Source organism: Odocoileus virginianus, chromosome 9 (genome assembly GCF_023699985.2).
Source record: "Odocoileus virginianus isolate 20LAN1187 ecotype Illinois chromosome 9, Ovbor_1.2, whole genome shotgun sequence".
Taxonomy (NCBI): Eukaryota; Metazoa; Chordata; class Mammalia; order Artiodactyla; family Cervidae; genus Odocoileus; species Odocoileus virginianus.
This window is the reverse complement of record NC_069682.1, coordinates 14,492,365-14,515,327: the sequence shown is the minus strand read 5'-3', so window position 1 is coordinate 14,515,327 and position 22,963 is coordinate 14,492,365. Positions and strand designations below refer to the sequence as shown.

The 22,963-nt window shown below is 46.1% G+C and overlaps 1 protein-coding gene and 1 long non-coding RNA gene across 3 annotated transcripts in view; both read right to left on the bottom strand.

Annotated features, from left to right (window-relative positions):
* Window positions 1-433: 433 nt before the first annotated feature.
* On the bottom strand, window positions 434-5,392 carry LOC139036474 (uncharacterized). The gene is made up of 3 exons (XR_011489232.1): window positions 5,226-5,392; window positions 2,297-2,512; window positions 434-1,328 (listed from the first exon to the last, which is right to left on the bottom strand). It is a non-coding gene; the product is annotated as an uncharacterized lncRNA (long non-coding RNA).
* Window positions 5,393-12,202: 6,810 nt separating this feature from the next.
* Window positions 12,203-22,963, bottom strand: part of PROSER2 (proline and serine rich 2) — a 43,459-nt gene continuing 32,698 nt past the window's right edge. For both annotated transcript variants that reach the window (XM_020893038.2, XM_020893043.2), the window contains exons 3-4: window positions 16,744-16,996; window positions 12,203-15,147 (exon numbers count right to left, since the gene is read on the bottom strand). In XM_020893038.2, the coding sequence (XP_020748697.2) occupies window positions 14,183-15,147; window positions 16,744-16,996 (1,218 nt within the window). In that variant the 3' untranslated portion in view covers window positions 12,203-14,182. The remainder of the gene's footprint in view (window positions 15,148-16,743; window positions 16,997-22,963) is intronic.

Here is a 22,963-nt window from a genome sequence, read left to right as displayed (position 1 = left end):
TCAGTGAGCGTATCATATGAGAACCATCTGGCTGTGTGGGCCTTACGGTGTGGAGTATATGCAGACCTTGTTCTATTGTGCTTTGCAGATATTGCCTTTTTTTTTTTTTTTTTTAAGAATAAAGATTTGGGGCAACCCTGCATCAAGCAAGTCTATCAGTGCTATTTTTCCAACAGCATTTGCTCACTTCCTGTCTCTATGTCACAGTTTGGTAATTCTCATGATGTTTCAAGCTTTTTCATTATTATTATTATAGTATCTATCAGTGATCAGTGATCAGTGATCTTTGATCTCACTATTGCAGAAAGACTAAGACTTGCTGAAGACTCAAATAATGGTAACACTTTCTAGCAATACAGTATTTTTCAATAAAGGTATACGCATTCCCTAGTGGTTCAGTGGAAAAGAATCTATCTGTGATGCAGGAGACCTGGGTTCGATCCCTGGGTTGGGAAGATCCCTTGAAGAAGGATATGGCTACCTACTCCAATATGCTTGCTTGGAGATTTCCATGGACAGAAGAGCCCTGCAGGCTGTAGTTCATGGGATGGCAAAGAGTTGGACAAAACTGAGCGACTAACACTGTCACTTTACTATTGTTTGTTAGACATAACACTGTTGCATATTTAATAGACTACAGTGTAGTGTAAGCATAACTTTTATATGTGCCAGGAAACCAAAAATATCACATGATTCCCTTTATTGCCATATGTGCTTTATTTTGGGGTCTGGAACCAAGCTCTTGATATCCTTGAGGTGAGCCTGTACTGTGTATTTTTAAGGATTGTTTGTAAATCGTGTGTAACCCATCCTTTACATCAGTTACATTTGTAAAAAACGTAACCATGTATATGTCAGAAAACATGGTTTTTCAGAGTCGGTGTGGACTGCTTGCTTGCTCAAGGCTGCCCGCCCCTGGCCCAGGCTGGGCGCGGTGCTTCTCTGCTGCCCCCGCTGGGCTGTAACACTGCACCACTTTGTACGTCGTCACACATCTGAACTTCACGAGGACAGGGACGTCTCTGTAGCTCTACATTCAGCATAATGCCTGGCACACGTTAGGGGCCCCTCCCGAAATGTGATGACTGACTCCAAGAATTTAATGGCTGAGCGGCAAAGGACGCACCTCTGTGCGCTTCCTCCTTCTGGGGAGGGGCTGCATTCCTGGCCTCCATGGTGGCATGTGGCCCACGATGAGCCCAGGCGGTGATGTGGGATGATGTCAGCCACTTTCAGACAAGGTCCTCCAGGTGCCTCTTCCTTCCCCACTCGTGGCCCATGGCGACCAGATGTTCCTGACTTTGTAGCCACGTGACAAGGAGGGATGCCTGCCCCACAAAGTGACTCTGAGTAAAGGAACTTTTATTTTGGTAAGCCACTGAGACTGCAGGGTTTATTTGTTACTGCAGCACGGCCTGATCTATCCTGACTAATGCAATGAGGAGATAGAGCCGTGGGAGGTGACTTGGTGGGTTGAACAGTTGCTTAGTGGTGGGGCCTGGCCAGGTTCGAACTTCATGTTCACTGTACACAGTGCCCACTTCCCACACCCAAGGGTTTCTCCCCTCCTAAAAGCTTTTTCAGAAATACTGTGAATCTGAGGAGGTTTCGTTCAAAACCCTATTTCCAAGGAAGACCGGTTGGGACCCCCTCACAGGGAGGCTCCCAGGGGCGGCCAGCTTGCAGGCACACCTGCCAGACCTGCTTGTTCGTTAGAGGATCAGCAGGTTCAGCTGGTGTCTGGGATCCATTAGCCATCATTAGCCTGGCTGACCTTTCACCCGAAGCCTCCCTCCTGGCCTGGGACTTACCCCTCCCCTCTGAGTTATCTGGATGGATCTGGCTCTTGGACAGAGAGAGAAGCAGCTTTACAGGTGACTTCCTCAGGGCATAGAACTTGGGCCCTGTACTGGGACAAGCCTCAGTTCTCTTTTCCTGTGTCCTCCTGTACCTCACCCTGTCACCACCCTCAGCACATCTGACTCCAGATGTGTGGGGGGTGTTCTCCCATCAAGTGATTCTCTACAACCCCAGCTGGGTGTCCTACAGTCAACTCAATCCCGACACTGTCTACCTGGAGAGTGAATCAGAGCCCAAAGTGTGAGGGCTGAGTCCCATCCCCTCTGCAAATGCCAATCGCAAGTCATAGGTCCCCAGGTTACCCATGGTTTCTCTCTGATTTGGCTACAAATTGGAGTTTCCCATGACCTCTTCCCCTTGGATTAGAGTATTTGCTAGAACAGCTCCCAGAACTCAGAACACTTAGTTTACCAGCTTCTTATATGATAAAGGATACGGATGAACAAGCAGTTTGATAGACACAGAGGGCAAGGTCTGGGAGGGTCCTGTGTGCAGGAGCTTCCATCCCTGTGGAGCTGGGGGGTGTTACCCTCACAGTACGTGGCTGTGCTCACCTGCTTGGCAGCTCACCAGCACCACAGTGGGGTCTTATGGAGGCTTCTCTCGTAGGCATGAACGATCATTAACTCCATTTCCAGCCCCTCTCCCCTCCCTGGAGAATGGGGGAGGTGGGTATAGGGAAGGTGGTGCTGAAAATGTTAAGCTTCTAATCATGGCCTGATCTTTCTGGTGACTGGTCTCCATCCAGGAGCCCACCTAGAGTCTCCTCATTAGAACAAAAGACATCCAGGAAATTCCATGGGTTTTAGGAATTAATATGCATGCGTGGTAAGTCGCTTAGTTCCTGACTCTTTGCGACCTCATGGACTGTAGCCTGTTAGGCTGCTCTGTCCATGGGATTCTGCAGGCTAGAATACGAGTGGGTTGCCATGCCCTTCTCCAGGGGATCTTCCTGACCCAAGGATCGAATCCATGTCTCTTACAGCTTCTGCATCGGCAGGCGGGTTCTTTACCACTAACGCCACCTGGGAAGTCCAGGAAGCAATATAGCAGAAATCAATATATGTTTCTTCTTATCTCACAGTCCCCAAAGGCCAAGAAGAAGAAATAAAGTTCCCCATTGTCTGCTGGAGAGGCATTAGCTCCCATAAACATTTATTTAGTGTGGATCGTGTGTCAGGCATTAGGCTGTTTAGATAGTGGAGCATGTATAGTATAGTATGTGTAGGGTAATGGAGAATGTTTGGTATTGGCATGGTATTAGTGTAGTACTTGCTTCTTCTTATTCCTCTTGTAAGAGCTTGGCGATTTCCTCTTTCTTTTAGTGCAAAGCAGGACTCTGGGACCACCCAGTTGAAGCCGGAGCCCTGAGTGGCAGGGGTGACATGAGGGCCGGGCGTGTCCCTGCCTGGTGATGTCAGCGCCTTCACCGTCCTCAGCCCCACTCCTTCGTCAGGCATTCTGCCCATCCTTGTGCTTACCTCTCTTGCAAGCACCGTCCTTGGCTTTGTGTGATTTCTGTCTTCCCGCTAGCGAGGTCTATGCTGTGCGTTGTTTCTGATCTGCTCCGTCCCCAGTGTCCACAAAGGTGCTGGCATGTCTGCTGAATGGCCGCTAGTCCGCAGAGTTGTGTGGGCAGGCGCTCTGCAGTGCCACCTCACTCGAGGTTTCATCCCAGTGGCTGTGGACACTGACAGCCCCTCACCGTGCCCTCCCCTCCTAACCACTTTAGTCCTCACCTGCCTCTGGATCTTTGCACCGGCCGTGCCCTCAGCCTAGAACACCAGTCCCCTTGCCGTCCCACGAGCTCCTGTGTATGCTTCAAGTCTCAGCTTGGCTGCCTACCCCATCACTGCCCCCTCTTCTCTCCCCGGCCCTGGATTTCCTCCTTGTAGTACTACCTTCTCGTAGCTACCTTGCCTCCTTGTCTCTCTTCCCTGGGCTGCCCCCTGGGAGGATGGCATTGGCGTGCCTGGCTCACGGCTGTCTCCTCAGTCCCTGGGACAGCACATAGTAGGTGCTCAAATACTTGTCAGATGAATCAGTGCATGGTGATCACGGCCAACATGTGACCACTTGATCCACTCGTGGGAGACCCCAAGGCCGCGTGGCGAGGATGTAGGTAGTGTGGCCTAGCTCCTCATCTAGGTGAGGGTTCCCACAGATTCTCTCCCCCAGGGCTGCTCTGGGTGGGGCCAAGATGGTGACCCAAGTCTACTAATCTGTCTCTGTCTCCCTCCCTCAAACAGGATTATCTATGCTTTTGAAAATTTAAAAGTAAGAGTAATTAGCCTCCAACTAATAAAAATTAAAAAAAAAAAAAAAAAAAAAAAAAAAAAAAAAAAAAAAAAAAAAAAAAAAAGTAACATCCTCACTGGAAGACTTCAGAACTCCCCCTGTCTTTTCATGTTCACACACCCATTCTATGTAAGAGCTGCTCACTGAACACCTACGATGCACCAGATGCCACCCCAGGCACTGGGATGGTCCCCACCCTCCAGGATATCACAATCCTGCATCTCCTTCTGTATCTTTGCTCACTTCCCCATCTGCACACCTTAGCAGTTGGGGCCTGTTTTTTGTTTCTAGCTCAGGCCTCTGAATCACGGGGAGGGCTTGCTCAAACCAGACTCCTGGGGTCCCACCTCCAGAGTTCTTCATTCACTGAGATCTGAGATGACTGCTAATTTGCCTTTCAAACATATTTCTTGGTGATTGATGATTCTGTCAGTTAGGGAACCACACTTTGAGAACCACTGCTTTTGACTATACTGCTTGTACTGTCTTGGGATGTTTTGCACACCCATTATCTCATTTGTTCTTTCAGAATCTCTCACTTGAGTGCCTTAAGTGCATGGAGCTGGTGAGAGTTGAAGTCTAATGTAAACCCAGGTCTTCCTATGGAAGACTGCCCTAGGTTAGAGGTATCAGGTGGCATCTGAAAATCTCCACCGTGTTGTGATGTCCCTGGTTAAAGCTCTGCCTTCCAATGCAAGGGGCATGGGTTCGACCCCTGGTCAGGGAACTAAGATCCCACATGCCACAGGGTGTGGCCAAAAATTAAAAAAAAAAGGAAGAAAATTCCACCACCTTAGGAGTGCTGAGAAGGTAATGATGGGGCTGGTGGGAGGAAGCAGGTTCAAGTTGTAGAGGAAGGGGCCAGGAGGACATTTCTTGGAGGGAGGGTCTCCCACTCCATCCTGGAAGGAGGCTGGCTGGGACAATAGGGGCTGAAAAGCAGCTGAAGAAGGACTAAGGGCCCCGTCCACCTAGAATGCGGAGGAGGGCGGGGGCGATGCTGCAGAGGAAGGGGCCGTCCAGGGGTCTAACTGGGGCAGGTTTAACTGGGGCCCGGGTCATCCTACCTGCTTCGTGGGGGCTGCTCTGGAAGCTCTGGTGGCGACGCCTTCCCCGGGGAATGGCTGGGAGTGTGCCGGACAGGACGGAAAGTCTGAGGGCCCAGCCCAGACAGCCGGCATCTCAGAATAAGCACTTCCTCCCCGGCAGCCCCGTGGTGGCCAAGGGGCTGGGGCCGCACAATCCCCCAGTGTTCCCCGGAGCCTCGCGGCGCTGGACTGGGCTGGGCACTTCCTCCTCTGGGAGGAGGCCCTGGCGGGAGGGGGGCTGCGGGGGAGCCCAGCCCCCAGAGGAGCTCTGCGGAGAGGACAGAAGACGTGGAAAAGTGTGAGCCTGGATGGGGAGTCCTCCCATGTGTATCTAAGCAGGAAGCCAGACCTGCCCAGCCCTGGAGAAGGAAAATAAACTCTGGAGACCTATTTTTAGAAAGTGGCAAAGCCCTATTTCTCAGTAGGCAGTGGAAATTAAATCTAAAACTCGCTTCTTTGCCGAAGTAACCACCGGACTGCACGTGGGGATGGGACCGTGGTGAATGGTAGAGTCTGAACCAGGCTGTGAGGCTGGCACCTGCTCACCCCTCCATACTGCTGGGCTTGAACAGAGCCATTCTGGAAGGCTCTATAGGAATTCCCCTTTGGCCTTTGTGGTGGTGCTTTTGGTGATGGTGATGATGGTGATGATGTTGATGGAGATGCTGCTGCTGATGACAGTAATGATGGTGATGATGGTGTGTGCCAGGCATACACTTGATATATGTGGTTCTTAACATATGTGATCTCATTCAGTCCTTACAACAACCCAGTTAGGTGATGATGGTTCACCCCTGTTTTCTCAGATGAAGAAAGTGAGGCACAGAGAGGGAGTTTAAGTCACACAGGAATTGCAGGGCTGGGTCAGGTCAGGAGAATGACAACTCCTGCGCTATATGAGCCTGTCATGAAATCTCAGAATTGCAAGGGGTGCCGCTGAGGGCAATTCTGGTCACCTTCCTCTGCAGAGCACTTGCCTGGTGTCTGCACAGCTCCACAGAGATGGGCACTGACACTCCTGTGAACCGCTGTTTCCGTTTTCAGTCGGCTCTCAGTGCTATGAATTCCCAGTGTTCGTGGAAATCTCTCATGGTGTGATCTCTGGGGACATACAGAACTGTACTGTGACAGCTCTTTGCCTCTGGGGTCACTCTCACAGGCTCTTTAGTTCTCTTCTATTTGCAAAAAGCCTAGACAGCATATTAAAAAGCAGAGACATTATTTTGCCAGCAAAGGTCCATTTAGTCAAATCTATGGTTTTTCCAGTAGTCATGTATGGATGTGAGAGTTGGACCATAAAGAAAGCTGAGCTCCAAAGAATTGATGCTTTTGAACTGTGGTGTTGGAGAAGACTCTTGAGAGTCCCTTGGACTGCAAGGAGATCCAACCAGTCCATCCTAAAGGAAATCAGTCCTGAGTATTCATTGAAAGGACTGATGATGAAGCTGAAGCTCCAATATTTTGGCCACCTGTTGTGAAGAGCTGACTTATTGAAAAAGACCCTGATGCTGGGAAAGATTGAAGGCAGGAGGAGAAGGGGACTTCAGAGGATGGGATGGTTGAATGGCATTACTGACTCAATAGACATGAGTTTGAGTAGACTCCAGGGAGTTGGTGATGGACAGGGAGGCCTGGTGTCCTGCAGTCCATGGGGTCACAAAGAGTCGGACACAACTGAGTGACTGAGCTGACTGAACTGATATTGCAAGACATGCTCAGTCCTGTCAGCTGTTTCTGCCCCTTATAAAGGGTGGCCTGAGTCAGTGTGAAATCTGAATGATACACTTAGAGCAAAATACACCTTTGAAGGTGGATCTGATTTTTAGAAACAGCAAATGGTCTTCTGGAGTTAAGATTTTGTGAGGTGGATGATTGTGATGAGAAAAAAAAATTTGGTTTCAAAGATCAAATTGAGTAATTATAAAATAGGGCCCAAACTGTCCCTGAAAGTATTTATTCCTAGAAGAAATTTACAAAAAATAATTTAAACAGTAGCAAAATTATTGGGTGATGTGTAGACCCTCCCAAGGCAAGGAGACAGTTCAGTTCTCTGAGAGCGGGACATTTCCTTAGAATGCAGATAGAAACTTCAACAATGCTGCTTTTAAATATCAGCGGAAGTGTAAAAACTTGAGACATGATTGGAGAGGGACCACCAGCTCAATCTGCACTGCAGCTGTGTCCCCACTGCAGTGTGGCTGGGAGTTTACGATGCTGAAATAGCCCCACCTCAGCACTTCGGAGTCCGTGGGTCCTGGCGGGGGCCAGGCCCAGCGCAGGTGTGAGCGGCTGCCCTGCTCGCCCTGCAGAAGCGCTCCAGCTCCGTGGAGCCAGGTCCTGGATTTTCCACTGCAGCCTGGTTGCCTTTCCAGTAACAACCATGACTTCAAAGGGCTGCCAGCGAGCAGACTGGGCAGTTTCCCCAGTGAACTCACTGGGCTGCGTGCGTGGGTGTCCTGAGCACAAGGGTGTTGGAAACCACCCCCTGGCAATTCCAGGCTCCAGAACTGAGTCTGGAGGGAGGGTGGAGCAGGAATGCAGCCAAAGGATCTGCTCTGAACTGGATCCCCCAAGGCAGGGGTCACGACTGGTGATTCAGGTCACCCCTGGTAGGGCTGGCAGGGAGGCAGGGAGGCCAGGGCCACCCTCTGCCTTACTTTTTCCTCTTTCAAGTCCCCTGCAGCTCACTGGCTCACTCTTCCCCCCCAGCCTAACTTCCAAAGGCTTTACCTGTCTCTCTTTTCATCCCCAAAGCCTAGCCCTGGCACTGTTGGCAGACACATGAGGATAGTACAAATCAGAGATGAGAGCTGGGCGCAGGAGGCAGGCCAGGGGGTGAGGGGAGAAGCCCTATGCGAGGGAAGGAGGACAGAAAGAAGAGTGGACGACACTGGCTGGCGCAGCTTTCATGGCTTCACAGAAGGTTCAGGAAGCAGGGAGTGTGCAGCCAGTGGCCTCCACGAGGCCCTGTGAAAAGGAGAGGAGGAGCCCAAGGTTGGGAGGACTACGTGACGATGCTTAGCACGCCCTGCTGTGCCTGTCACATTCAGGACCCCCTGGGGCAGCTCCTAAGCTTCACAAACAAAGCAAGTTCCAGACAACTCTTCACATTCTAAACATCTTCATTCGGTTCTTTTGGCCTTTAAGGTAGGATGACTAAACAAAGAGCTTTACAGAGTCTCATGGAGCTTCCTGGTGGCGCTGGTGGTAAAGATCCTGCCTGCAATACAGGAGACTCTGGTTCGATCCTTGGCTTGGGAAGATCCCTTGAAGAAGGAAATGGTCACCCACTCCAGTATTCTTGCCTGTAGAACTCCATGGATAGAGGAGCCTGGCGGACTACAGATAATGGGTTCATAAAGAGTTGGACACGACTGACTAACACACACACAGTTTCACAAACAGAGGGACTGTGAGCTGAGAAGAGCTCAGTCATGCACACCCCGAACTGTGGGTCTGGGAACCAAGGAAGGCCAGGCACTTTTTCAGCTACAGCGTGCCCTGCACAGACAAGCCTCCTCTGTACCTTCCTGCTCTTTGAAATCGTCTTCCCAAGGCAGAGGTTATTTCCCCCAAATTTAAAATGCTTAGACACTGAATAAACAGTCCCAGAAATGGGTGTGCAATAGAACTAGTTAGAAGCTGAAGAGAAGCTTGTAGCAGAGCCATCTCTGTGACTTATCAGGGATGTGGCCCCATGAGGAATTATGTAATGTCTTTAAGGGCCCCTGAGACCTGAACGCATCTTCAGTAATAAGAGCAGTCCTCTTACGCACGTCGCAATGCTCAAAGGGAGTCTAACCACACAAAAATGTCTGAGGATGCCAAGGGCGGAAGCCAGCCAACCACCGAGAAGCCCGCGGGCACACACGTGCTCCGAACTCCTGGCTCCCTGGATGTGCAGAGTCCCTGTTGACTCAGCCCCACCCCTTAAAGGTATTTCTAGAACTTAGGTTACTACTGCCCTTGGCAGCTCTGCTTCACACACAAATACTCAGAGGTTGAAGTTTACGAAGTGTGACCTGTTTATCAATGACAAAGTTCCATTAACCTCAGCTTCCAAATGTGAATTCTTACCTCTGGCCAGAGTCAGACGGTCTCAACTGCTGCCTGTGCCGAGGACGGGCAGGGCAGTGTGGGATGGGGGCAGTCATGGAACCCTGAGCCTGTCCCACCAGGCTAGGGGCTCCCACACCCAGAAAGTAAACCTGGGGCTTCTTCAAAACTAGGGTGGGTTTTCAAAATGCTCCTTGAGCCTCAGCAGTCCTGTTCAGCTGGGGAAGTAGCTGGCCTCAAGGTTCCCGAGGAAGCCGTGAGAACCAGGAAAGCCTCCCAGGAGGCAGAGTGAGTCTTCCTGACTCAGGCCTCAGTGCCCCCAAAGCTCGAGGGCTCATGGGGATTACGGCAGACACACCTAAGGGGCTGCCAAGGACTCTGGGGGCAGAGAGCATCCCAGGGTCACCCAATTCCCTAGACACTCTCTGCTCCTTAGAGAGACATATGGTGTTCCCAACCAAGGTCAGAGGATACTGGGTTTGTTTGTCATTGAGGCTTTTCAGGTCATTTCTGGAAACCACCATGTCACCCCTCTTTTAGCTTGTTGAACAAAAGGTTTGTGCAGTCTCGATGATAAGAAGCAAGGCCAAAGAGCATCATTCAGAGCCAGGTTTTTAACTAGCGGGGCAGTCACACCTGGGGTCGTCAGTGACCCCACTAGAAGGACGACAAGCGGGAGGAGAGTGAGCCTGCTGGTGAGAGCAGTGATCAGCATTTCTGGAGTCTTATGAATTTGAAATGTGTAGGAAACAGTTCTGTTCTATTTTTTTGAGTCAAGAGACAGTTTGAAAGGACTGGGAGGTTCTTATGCTGAAAAGTGCCCTTCAGCCATCATCCGGCTGCCCAAACTTTGCTTGTGGACAGGTGGGTTTGTTCCCTGACACCGATTTTTCTCTTAGAGAAGAAGGTGCTTCTGGCGGAGGAGGGCCAGCAGGAGAGCTGTCCGCGGTCCGTGGTCAGTGAGCAGGAGATGCAGGGGCCTCTCTTCTCTGCGGGGCCAAGCAGGGCTCCGGCTTTCCCAGGCCACAGCCGCTGACAGCCCTGCCTTCTCTTTTCTCGGATATCTGAAAGCCAGGCTTGTTCAGTGAGTAGATTAGGAAAGGATATGGGAACTAATTCCCCATACTTTGAAGCAGGGAAAAAGAGCCTTCTTGTGAAGAGAAGAAACAAAACCTGTTTGGTGACTTGTCATTTCAATGAAAACATAAGCCTCTCACAGGTGAGGGTTCCCTTGCGCCTCCCCTTCCTCCTGGTTCACAGGCAGGGAAGAAAACCCCAAAGCTCGCTCGGCTCCTTCAGAGAACGTGGGGACTCGGGGACAAACATTTCAGGAAAAGTTTCCTGATAAGAGTAAATTGTTTTTATGTTTATCTTGTTTTTCTCCATTCCTCTGGAATAAACAGAAAGAACTGATTTCTTAGATCACCTGCATTAAAAAACACCACTATCACATCCTCTGAAAGGTTACATTCCTCAAAGCCAGAGCTGTGGGAATTCAGCAAAGAGAATAGTTTGTTTTGTTTTTTTTCTTTTCCACGATGGTTTCTCACAGGATACTGAATATAGTCCCCTGTGCCATACAGTAGGATGTTGGTGTTTATTCTTTCTGTATATACTAGTTTGCATCTGCTAATACCAAACTCCCAGCCCAGCTCTCCTCCACCCTACCTTCCCCTTGGCAACCACAAATCTGTTCTCTATATCTGTGAGTCTGTTCCTGTTTCATAGATGAGTTCATCTGTGCTGTGTTTTAGATTCTACATGCAAGTGATATCATACAGTATTTGTCTTTGTCTGACTTACCTAGTATGATAATCTCTAGGTCCATCTATGTTGCTGCAAATGGCATTTTTCAGAGAATAGTTCTAATTTTTTAAAAAACAAATAAAACATTCAATCAGTCTTCAGGGTTCCTTCCATAAGACCTGACTTATCAATTCTATGAAACTCTTGGGGAGCCTACACTGGAGGCCACCCAATAAGAACTCTGAGTTAAGAAACCTGTGGATGTCAGTCTGAAGGCAGCTTGTGGGGGAGAGGGATGGGGAGAGAGAGCAAGAACGCAGCAGCTCCAACTGAGCCCTCTAGTCTTGAGAGACCTGAGACATGGGAGGGATACCCCCACCTCTGCCTTTTCTCTTCCACAAGGCTTATAAGAGGGGAATGACCCTGGGCAGACAAAAGCAAAGATCAACATTTCCACCAAATTTGTGAAGATAAGCCATGCACACTAGCCAATAGAGCTGGAGGAAGTGGAGGACGCGGGACTCTTACCCTGGAAACTGCAGGGTATTAATTACCCTTTGCAGATGACTCTGGTTTGCCAGTTTGAACGTACCTGCCTAAAAGCAGAGAATCCCCCCTTCCCCGACTCCCTGCTTTTAACTATTAACTTACAAAGTTTCATCTTTATCTTAATACTTAAAATCAGTAAAATAAAAAAAAAGAAAAAAGTTTCATCTTTATCTTAATGGGGACTAAAATGGGGGTTGATTTACAAGCATCACTTGAAAAAAAACTGAGCGCTTAGGATTCATATTTCCTTTTTGTTATGAGTTTGCTTTGACATATGGTCCTTAAAATTCCCTTGAAGATGATCTTTTAAGGATGTCCTATCAGAGTTATGGGAAGGAAACAAATGCCCCTCAGAAAACAAACTGTTTTTGTTAAGGTGATACATACAAATACAGGTTAGTTCATTAGTGGCTAAAATTTGAGCCTTGTACAAAATATACGGCTTTAATTGCTAGGCTTTTGGGCACAAAGTGGCCAGAGTAAGTCAGTATAATTATGAATAAGTAGGTAGAAAACATTATGAATAAATAGAAGGAAAGAATATTTAAAGAACCATTTAAAAGAAAATACCTGAGAATAAGGGTAAAATGCAAAAACAAAGTTACTTATACTTAAGAGACATCTCTAAATTTATTTTTCAAAAATACCATTATAAGAGCAAATATACTAACATGTAGTCAAGTTCTAGTCACAATGAAGTCATAGGACAAGAAAAAAAGAATCCTCAAATACAAGAGATTTTAAAAATGTAAGCCATTTAAAAATACTGTGTAACATGGCATCTTGCTTTATAAAAAGGAAATAACAGCCCCCAAGAATCCTTTAAACAAGTCCAACATAAACAGATGCAAAATAAAAACTATTTTTAAAAACCTGTAAAATCAAAGCACCTATTTAAATTAAGACCATTGAGAATCTATGAGATTATTTCGGGAGGACAAGAGCTAGGCAAGTCACTAAATACTGTCATTCTAAAGAAAACATTACAATCATTTTATGTAATTTACAAGGCAAATTGATACTATGAAAAACACCCTTCACAGCACATTTAGAAGTTTGAGTTTAAATAATACTCAACAGGAAAGAAACAGATTCTGTGACAGTGGCTGAGACATACAACAAAAGGGTGTGACTTTCAAGTGTGGGCCTTCCTGATCTATTTTTAGAGGTTTTAGACTCCAGCCTGAAATAGTTTTGATAATAAAGCTGGTGGTTACAACCCAGCATGGGAGATATTGTATGGGAGAAAACCAGTTTCATGCTGTGTAACCTAGTTAGCTGCTTTTTCCCTTTTAAATTAATCCTGAGATCTTGCCCATGGAACATGGGGGCTGTTAAGACTCTTGTTTCCTTGTTTACCAGTCACCTTGGAACATGCAAAACTAAAATATGGTGATAAAATTAGGTTAAAATTAGGTGATACATGACATCTTTAAAAGTGTACTTCATACACACACACAAAGTATATTTCACTAAAAAAAAGAAAAAACTTTCACTAAAAAAAATGAACTCTCATGCTTAGCAGGAAGCTTATTTGGATTATTACTTTAACTGGGAACAGAACACATTGTTGAAGAAAAAGCACTTTGGTTCACCAAAATGTTATGGAGATGTGTCCTTAAAAGACTTCTTGATTAGGAAGTAATGATTTCTGTGGCATCATCTCAACACTGAGATGATTTGTGTATCAAAAGAATAGGAAGTGATTGAATCCTGCAGTTATGCAACAGGGTTTTAAGAAGTTAATATATATGTAATAATGTGTGTGCATACCACCTATATCTGTATATATGTCCCTATAAACATATATTATGTACATGTATATACACAGTACATGATCATACACATATCTCCCAGTAACAAAGACTCTGTAGTTTGATAAGACTTTCTTAAAATTACCCCTTTTTCCAAACTGAACCTTTACATTCCATTCACATAACTCAACATTATAGCAAATCATACTCTAAAGGCTTTAATTTTCAATTAAAAAAAAAAAACCATCCTGGGCAAACCAAATTTTATCAAGAAACAAAGGCATATCTCAGGCTAACATACTGTCTTTCACCTTTAAAAAACTAACAAAAGACCAAAACAGTACTTTAAGCCACTATGAAAATTGAAGAAGCACTTCTTTATTTTCTTGAAAAGGAGGGGAAGTTCCCTTTCTTAGGGAAATGAGTATGAGATCTACACTGGCTTTCCTCTCAAGCATTCGGGGATTAAAGGTTAGATCAGAGGCTCAATAACAGCAAAAAAAAAAAAAAAAAAAAACAGACCTAAATCCCCTTCCTCCTAGATCCAAAAAACATATGGCATTTACAAATCATAGAAACCTGTAGGTTTTCAAGGTTATTCTCTGAGCTCTTGGAAAAGGGAAGACAAGACGTGGTGCGGGCCCTCTTAACATGGAAGGATGTCCCAGCTCGGATGCAGAATGGAGGGCGGCTCACCTATGGACGCCCAGGCCCTCATCTCTAGTCAACCCGGTACCCAGTCAGGGCTTCGTAGCTGTGCGCATGTGCACATCCATTTTTGGCTCTGCGCAGCAGGCTGCCCTGCCTTCCCCGGCGTCCGCTCACTCTCCATCATAAGTTCTCCTTCAGGAGGCCGAGCTTCCGCAGGGCCTCCCGGCGGGCCTCCTCCGTGGAGCCCCGGCCCGAGAACTGGACAGTGATACCCTGGGGTCTGAACCCCACAGCCCTGGGGAGCGAGCCCGACCGCTTCCTGGCCGCCTGTCCGCAGTCCGGCTGCTGGGGTGCAAGTCTGCTGGGGAGGGCCGGGTCCGGACGGAAGGTCACCGTCTTCCCGGTGGAGATGAAGGGCCCGGCCTGGCTCTTGAGGACGTCGTGGATGCTCTGGAAGCCGTTGGCCAGCGGTAGGGGCTGTTCTGTCTGCACGCCTCTGGACTGCTGGGCGCCGCGGGCCCCAGCCCGCGTGGGGACAGCCTCCTGGGCCGGGCCTGGCTGGCTCTGCTCGGGAGAGACGCTTCTCTGCTCGATGGGCTCGCCCCTCTGGGCCCGGTCCTCCGTCTCCCCCACAGAGAGGAAGGAGACGCCGTTGATATTGGCCAGGACCTGGGCTTTGCGCTCCTGCACGTTGACTGCGGCCTTGGAGATGGTCTTATTGAAGTCCTTCCCCGCACTGTTGGTCACACTGATGTTGCTCGGGAAGCGGTGGATCTTGGGCGCCGGCTGTCGGTGCCACGGTGAGTGGTCTCCGTGTCGAGGGGCCAGAGAAGCCAGCGTCCTCCACTCTGCAGGCCTGCCCTCTTTGGACGGAGATGTGGGCGAAAGCCCTTCATTCCCTGTCAGCTTCTCAGACATCTTCTGGGCGATGACGAGCGGAGTAGGGACCGAGCGGGGCAGTTTGGGGTGCTCTGCGGGGGGAGCGGGGGGCTCTCTCCTGGGGTGGGCCGGAGCTGCTACAGTTGAGGCAGGTGGGGAAGATGGCAGGGCCTCAGGCCCTGGGGGGTCTGACGGAGGAGACTTCTCTGCATCCTCTTTCTTGCCATCAAGGTCAGGGGTGTCTTCCTTTCCAAAAGGGCCAGCCCCTGAAAAGTAGCGAGAATCCCCATAAGCTACGGCCATATGTAGAAATAAATGCATCACCTTTCCTTTCCGCTGATTTTATAAAGGTCTCAGGGATGTAATACCAATTTTAACAGTACGTCCTATACTAAACTCCTACAGCCCCAGAACTAGAGAAAGGGTAGGCAGTGATTCTCAGAATCACGGGATGAAAGAAGCACAAGCCAGAAGCAGTCAGTACCTGGGAAGCACAGGCGCCACCATCCTGAGACATGTGCCAGGAGGATACACCTTACCTTAGAGCGGATTTTTACAAAGGCAAAGGAGGCGGGGTAGCCTGTGGCACCCACCAAACCCTCCCTCAGATCCTCTAGGTAAAGGATAGTTGGATGTGTCCCTCTCCTCCAGAAACAGAAATGTTTCCTGACAGCCTCTGATAGAGTTTACTACACCAGCCCTGTGAACCTTTACTATTAATATAGTCTAACATACCTGATCATAGATCACCTAACACTTTTCTGCACTTATACTCATGTTGGCTGCAAAATTGGGAGCCATGTGTTTATCTTTGTATCCTCAGAATCTCACACAATGCCTGCCACTGAATGGGTACTTAAAATTATGATGAAAACATCATATTAGAGAATTGATGGGCAAATGGCTAACTTTCAAAAAGTGTTTTCCTTAGTAAAATTATATAATCTGACATGTTTTAAAGATCAGCTGGTTCAAATTTATTTTAGGAATTATTCTTCAGGGAAGTGTGATAAAAATGGAAAATCCATATTTAAGTCTCTTCTTTGAAAACTGAGCCCCATATTTGGAACATAAAACCAATAATATGTGAAATTCTGTATCATATACAGCCTTGCTTACAAAAATAAAGGTGGGGAGATATATTTCTAGAGGCATGTGACAAGTGGCAATATTTGCAGACAGCAGGGTAAACATATTTCCCCTCCTATTTTTCCCTCATCTTTTTTCAATCCTTAACCCCCTGCCCACATTTCCAATATTATTTCCAATCAGGGAAAAAAAAAAAAAACTAGAAGAAAGTTTTCTCCTTGCCTGTGCCCCTGTTTCTGTCACAGGACTCAAGGGACGAAAAACATAGCTCTCCTCTAATGCCACCCCGAGTTAAGCAAAATTAACAAAATAGATGCTGAGCTGAATTTTTGTTCTGATAGATTTTCTTTTCCTGAACCAGCTGACTTTTCAGTTGGGGTATAATCTTACACAAGAGTGGAGATTAAACCTCAAGTGCTAAAGTACTAGTCTTTTGTATGTTTTCTTTGTAGAACGGAATTGTTACCTGAAGCCATTTCCAGTTCCTTTTCTTTCTTTTATCCACACATGCAATCTGCTTATGAGACTGATTGGTCTCATTCTTTATTCTCACCCTGTGGGAATTTCCCTTCCTGTGTTGTCATCCTAATATGCCATGAAAACACCTATTTGGCTGGTCAATCAAACTACAGAGAGGATGCTTCCACCCTACAAAAAAATCTGATCAGCTCCACAGGTTCTGTACTGGCTAGAAACACAGAACCATGAGAAGAAGGAGGGCCTCTGTGTCTGGTACCACACGACGAGCCACGTTGGGGTGCTCCTGTCCTCACCTGCGGTCTCCTTCACCTCCTCAAGGCTCTCGGGCTCCCCGGCTCCAGGGCCCAGCTGCACCAAGGCCACGACATCCTCTGGCTTGGAGGGAGCGGAAGTGCTGTCTTCCAGAGACCTCGGAGAGTGCCACTGGGCGTCACCGTCACACAGGACCTGCCCCTCAAAGTCATCTTCCAGGGAATCAATCGTCTCTTCAAAAAACAGGAGGACATCCTTTTCCTCGTGTGTGAGGTACTTCAGGCTCTCATCATCCTGTACAAAAGGTTCAGGCGTGAGGAATGAGATAAAGCCAACAGTGGCTTCACAGAAGGGGAAAAACCCACAACAACACAGGGATCAGTACAGAAACCAGGGTGGGAATCACTTCCCACCTGGGAAGGGTACACTTTCCTACCTGGAGAGTGTACCACCCAGGTAACCGCACTGGCACACCCCTGCCTGTGTGTCCCTCACCATTAGACCTGCATGAAAAAGGAGGTTGTCCAAAAGGTGTGGCAAATTATGGATCTTAGACAATTTTGTTGCTCGTGAGTCAATGACAAGAAAGCAATTCTTCAGTACCTCCAGAAGAGGCCTTTTCAACTCACCGCTAACAGATACACTTGGTTTCCCCATAGTAACAGTGGGGGGAATCTCTGGTTAAAGATGGTGGAGTGAACTTACATATTTATCTCATCTCCCTCCAGAAACATTACTAAAATAAAAATGGGCTTTATTTTTTTTTTAAGACAAGTCACAAAGACAACTATAATAGGAAAAGACGTGACAGCAATATTTGGGAAAGTAGACCAGCAGAAAGAAAGGTGGGAACTGACGCAAAAGACCCAAGAAAGGTGAATTTTAGTCAGCAGCTGGGGGCAGGGGCAGAAACCAACCTCCTGTGATCTGGGGCTCAGACTTCACGGGGGTCAGCACAGTGTGGGGGTGCTGGGAGGCTCTGGAAGTCTGGCTAAGATGACGTTGAAAAGAGCAGAACTGGACGAGAGGCTCTTTCAGAAGCAACTAGGTCACCCAGGCAGAAAACTAGATGTTTACTCTTAAAGAAGGTAAAAGAGGGATCAGAAGGGTGGGGGCATCAAGCTGAGTTTACGGTGAAGAACCATACTGATAAAGGGGAGTCAGGGCATCAAACTGACCCTCTCTGGACAGAGGATCAGAAGGACCTTCTCTGGGGAACTGAAGGGTCCAAGTGCCAAGAAGCTCCAAAAGATCACTCTACCAGTGAAGTCACAATCAACCACCCCAGCACAGAATATTTATAATCAGTTTAATATCTCACTCTTAAGTGTGTGTATATAGCTAATGATCACCAAGCAGGTGAGAAAAACCTTTAACAAGAAAGACACATCAAAACAAGAAGGAAAAAAAGGCAACTTACAAGAAATAAACCATGTGGAATGCTGAAAATTCCAAGAAGATCATGAACATTCTCAGAGAGATCAGAGGAGAGACTGAATCCATAAATAAGAATCTGATGCTACTTTTAAAAACTAGAAGAAAAGAGCTCTTAGATATTAAAATGACAGAAAAAAAAAGAAATAAAAGCCTAGAGATAAACTAGAGTAACTGGAAAAGCACAACAAAAAAGTAAAAAAAAAAAAAAAAAAATTTTTTTTTAGAGCAGAAAATTAGAGAATATGTGTGTGAGGGCCAACAACTGAATAAGAATTCCAGAAACAGGAACCAGAAAAAACAGAGGGGAGGAAATGATCAAGGTAAACAGGCAAGATAATTCAAGGAAATGCCCTTAAACAGAAGGATGCAAGTTTCCAGATCAAAGGGTTATGAGAATGACCTGATAAACAAGAACACACCAGTCCTCACCAAGGCCCATCCCTTGAAGTTTCAGCCACGGGAGATCAGTTATAAAGTTATAATTAAAATGGTATTTTATCAGTGTACAAAGGGAGAAGTAGACAAATGAACAGAAGAGAGAACCTGGAAACAGCCTGACCCATGCCCTGTCACCTGATTTACAACCAAGGGAACTGCAGTGGGAAAACACTCATCTTTTCAAGCAGTTGTGCTGGAAACAGTGAATTGTGACCTCACACCATACACAAAAGTTCATTCTGATGAATTGTAATGGGCCTTCAATCTGTTTTAACAGACCCTCCAGGTAATACGGATGCACTAACATTTGATATGCATTGATTTGGTTTATTTTCTCTCAGTATTATCTTGTAGTTTCCAGTACACAGATTTTACAGTTTTTGTTATCTCTCTTCTTAGGTATTTGATGTTTTGTGATGCTATTAGAAATGGCATCACTTTAAAATATTTTTATTTATTTATTTGGCTGCACTGGGTCTTAGTGAGATCTACTTCCCTGACCAGGGATCAAACCTGGGTCCCCTGCATTGGGAGCAGGAATCTTAGCCACTGGACCACTGGATCACACTCAGATATGGCATCACTTTTTAATGTCTTCTAATTGTTGCTGGTCTGTAGAAATACAAGATATACTGACTTTGAAATAAGTAAATTTAACAAATTTGCTGCACAATACTAACAGTTTATCTGTAGGTTCTTTTCAGTATTCTGCATATACAGTGGTGTCTGTAAATGAAAGACTTTTATTTCCTTCTTTCCATTCCTCATGTCTTTCATTTTTTTCATTTTGCCTTGTTGTACCACCAGGGTCCTCCAGTTAGCTGAACAGGAGTGGCATTTTGGTCTTTTGCCCAATATTAGGGAGAACGTTTTCCATATTTCACCATTAAGCATAGTATTTGTTGTAGGTTTTTAAAAAAAATGATATTCATCAGATTAAGAAAGCTCTTCCATTCCTAGTTTGCTATGTGTGTTTGTCTTTAAAATAATGAATGGGTTTTTAACTCTGTCAAAGGCTTTTTCTTCCTTTGTTGCAGTGGTTCTAAGCTAGGAGTGATTTTACCTTGCATGGGGCACTGGCAATGTCCAGAGACAATTTTGGTGTCACAATTTTCTCCTTAATTCTGTTAATGCACTGAAGTACAATAATTGATTTTCAGCTATTAAACTAACCTTGCATTCTTGTAATAAGTCCAACTTGGTTGTGATTCTATCCTTTTTATACATCACTGAATATGATCTGCTAGTATTTTGTTTAGAATTTTTGCATATATATTAACAAGACAGATTATAATTTTCATTGTCATCAGGCTTTGTATGTATTTCCTTTTTCAACTTTAAACTTAGAAAACAGTGTGCTCTAAGATTTTAGTTCACAGAATGTTTTTGCTCCACTTCTTTTTAAAAAATATTTATTTATTTATTTGGTTGCACCGGGTCTTAGTTGTGGCGCTCGGGATCTTCGATCTTCATTGCAGCATGCAGGATCTTTAGTTGCATCATGTGAACTTAGTTGTGGCATGTGGGATCTAGTTTCCTGACTAGGGATCAAACCTAGGCAGCCTGCATTGGGAGTGTGGAGTCTTAGCCACTAGACCACGAAGGAAGTCCTTTTGCTCCAGTTCTTTTGAGGCTGAGTGGGGTTGGGGAAGGAACAGACTGATTTTAAAAGCAATTTTTTTCCAGTTGAAATTGTAACAGTTTCATATTAACTAGATCTCTCTAAGTTTGTCAGCTTACATACCTAACAGTTGTGTAGCCCCTAAAAACTATTTTCCTTCTAATAAGAGGGTCAGTCTGAAGCACATTAGAAGAGTAGCAGGATACTACAGGGGAAAATAGGCACAATGCATTCCTTATTTAATACTTTTTATTGAGCACTGAGAAGGCAATGGCACCCCACTCCAATACTCTTGCCTGGAAAATCCCATGGACGGAGGAGCCTGGTAGGCTGCAGTCCATGGGGTCGCACAGAGTCGGACCCGACTGAGCGACTTCACTTTCACTTTTCACTTTCATGCATTGGAGAAGGAAATGGCAACCCACTCCAGTGTTCTTGCCTGGAGAATCCCAGGGACGGGGGAGCCTGGTGGGCTGCCGCCTATGGGGTCGCACAGAGTCGGACACGACTGAAGTGACTTAGCAGCAGCAGCAGCAGCATTGACCACTGAACCAAAGAAGAGAGGAGCAGATTTTAAAAGAACCAGTGTAATATCTTAGAAGTCTTCTGTGTCTACAGAATATATGACTAATAGGTTCACACTTTATTCTGAGAACTCCAGGATCTGGCCCTACCTAGCTTTTAAATGTCACTCCTACTTCTTTCCCCTTTCTACTCTATAGCAGAGCTGATAAACTTTTTTTCGGTAAAGGGCCAGATAATAAACATTTTGGGCTTTGCAGTCTTAATGGTGGCAACTATTCCATTCTGTCAATGTGGTATGAAAGCTACACGAGATATGTCAATGAATGAGCTTAGCTCTGTTACAGTAAAACTTTATTTACAAAACAGGCTGGGGCCAGATTTAGTCCACAGGCTGGGGTTTGCTAATTCTTGCCCTATAATCAAATCAAATCACTTGCTATTTCCTACACCTGTTTCTCTGTCAGCAATGCCCATGTCTACACAGCCACATCTACCTGTCCTTCCTGATCCAATTTAAATGTCACCATACCTCCAGCCTACTCCCATAGCATCCGCTGAATCATGCATTCAAATATTTGAGCATCTAGTAAGCATTGGGCAATGTAAATACAAGGGTGTAAATGATGTTCTTGCTGTCTGGTTTAGTCCCTTTAATGAGGGCTTCAGACAAGAAAATAAACACTCACTTTAGCGGGTGGAAAAGTCTATGACAAGGTGACTATGGGGTGTTGGAGAAACACAGAATGGGCATCAACCCACACTTTTGGCACAAGGAGTCTGATATGAAAAAATTCTGGAGAAGAAATGATTGTCACTAATGTTGAACAATTGGGTGAAAAGTAAGCAAAAAGAATCTAGGGATATGTATTTTGGAGAGATCCTGTTGGCCACAGTGTGGAAAACAGGAAAGAGTTCGGACAACTGAAACAATTCAGACAAAAGTTAAAAGTCACCTAAAGAAGAGCCGTGGTGATGGGAGAAGGAGAGAGAAGGAGATGGAGCTGAGGGATGTTTAACAGGAAGAATCAACTCTTTGTATAAAATTCTATTTTTTACTGTAGTTGTTCATCACCCATGGATTTCCCCTTTGCTAGACTTTACAGGAGAGACCCACATCTGAGGTATCCATGAACTCTGCACAGAGCTGTCGCGTGTGTCAGCTGCCTCCTCACCATGTAGGTCTGTCCTGGTGCTTTGGCCACCAGACACACAGCTGTCATAACAAATCCAGCAATGCTACTCGATATGTGATTTTTTTTAGATTTAGTGCATGTTGGTGGGATCATCTAGAGGGTCACAATGTATGGCACAGAGCTTCCTGTCTCCTCTTTCCTGTCTGCCTTAGTCTTGCTGGATTATCGTGCGTCCATCATTCAGCACACGCCACCCCCACCCTGCTGCTCACAGAGTCACTATAAGACATTTCTCATTTTTCTTCTCTCCATGCAAAGCCAACAAATTGCCAACATCTGTTGGATCATAGAAAAAGCAAGAGAATTTCAGATAAACTTCTGCTTCATTCACAGCCTTTGACTGTGTAGATCACAACAAACTGTGGAAAATTCTTAGAGATGGAAATACTAGACCACCTTACCTGCCTCCGGAGAAACCTGTATGCAGGTCAAGAAGCAACAGTTAGAACATGGAACAATGGACTAGTTCGAAATTGGGAAAGGAGTACGTCAAGGCTGTATATTATCACCCTGCTTATTTAAATTATATGCAAAGTACATCATGCGAAATGTTGGGCTGGATGAAGCACAAACTGGGTCAAGATTGCCAGGAGAAATATCAATAACTTCAGATATGCAGATGACATCACCCTTATAGCAGAAAGTGAAGAGGAATTAACAGCCTCTTGATGAAGGTGAAAGGGGAGAGTGAAAAAAGCTGGCTTAAAGCTCAACACTCAAAAAACGAAGATCATGGCATCCAGTCGCATCACTTCATGGCAAATAGATGGGGAAACAATGGAAACAGTGACAAACTTTATTTTGGTGGGCTCCAAAATCACTGCAGATGGTGAAATTAAAAGACGCTTGCTCCTTGGAAGAAAAGTTATGACAAACCTGGACAGCATATTAAAAAGCAGACATTACTTTGCTGACAAAGGTCCATCTAGTCAAAGCTATGGTTTTTGCAGCAGTCATGTATGGACGTGAGAGCTGGACCGTAAAGAAGGCTGAGCATTGAAGAATTGATGCTTTTGAACTGTGGTGTTGGAGAAGAGTCTTGAGAGT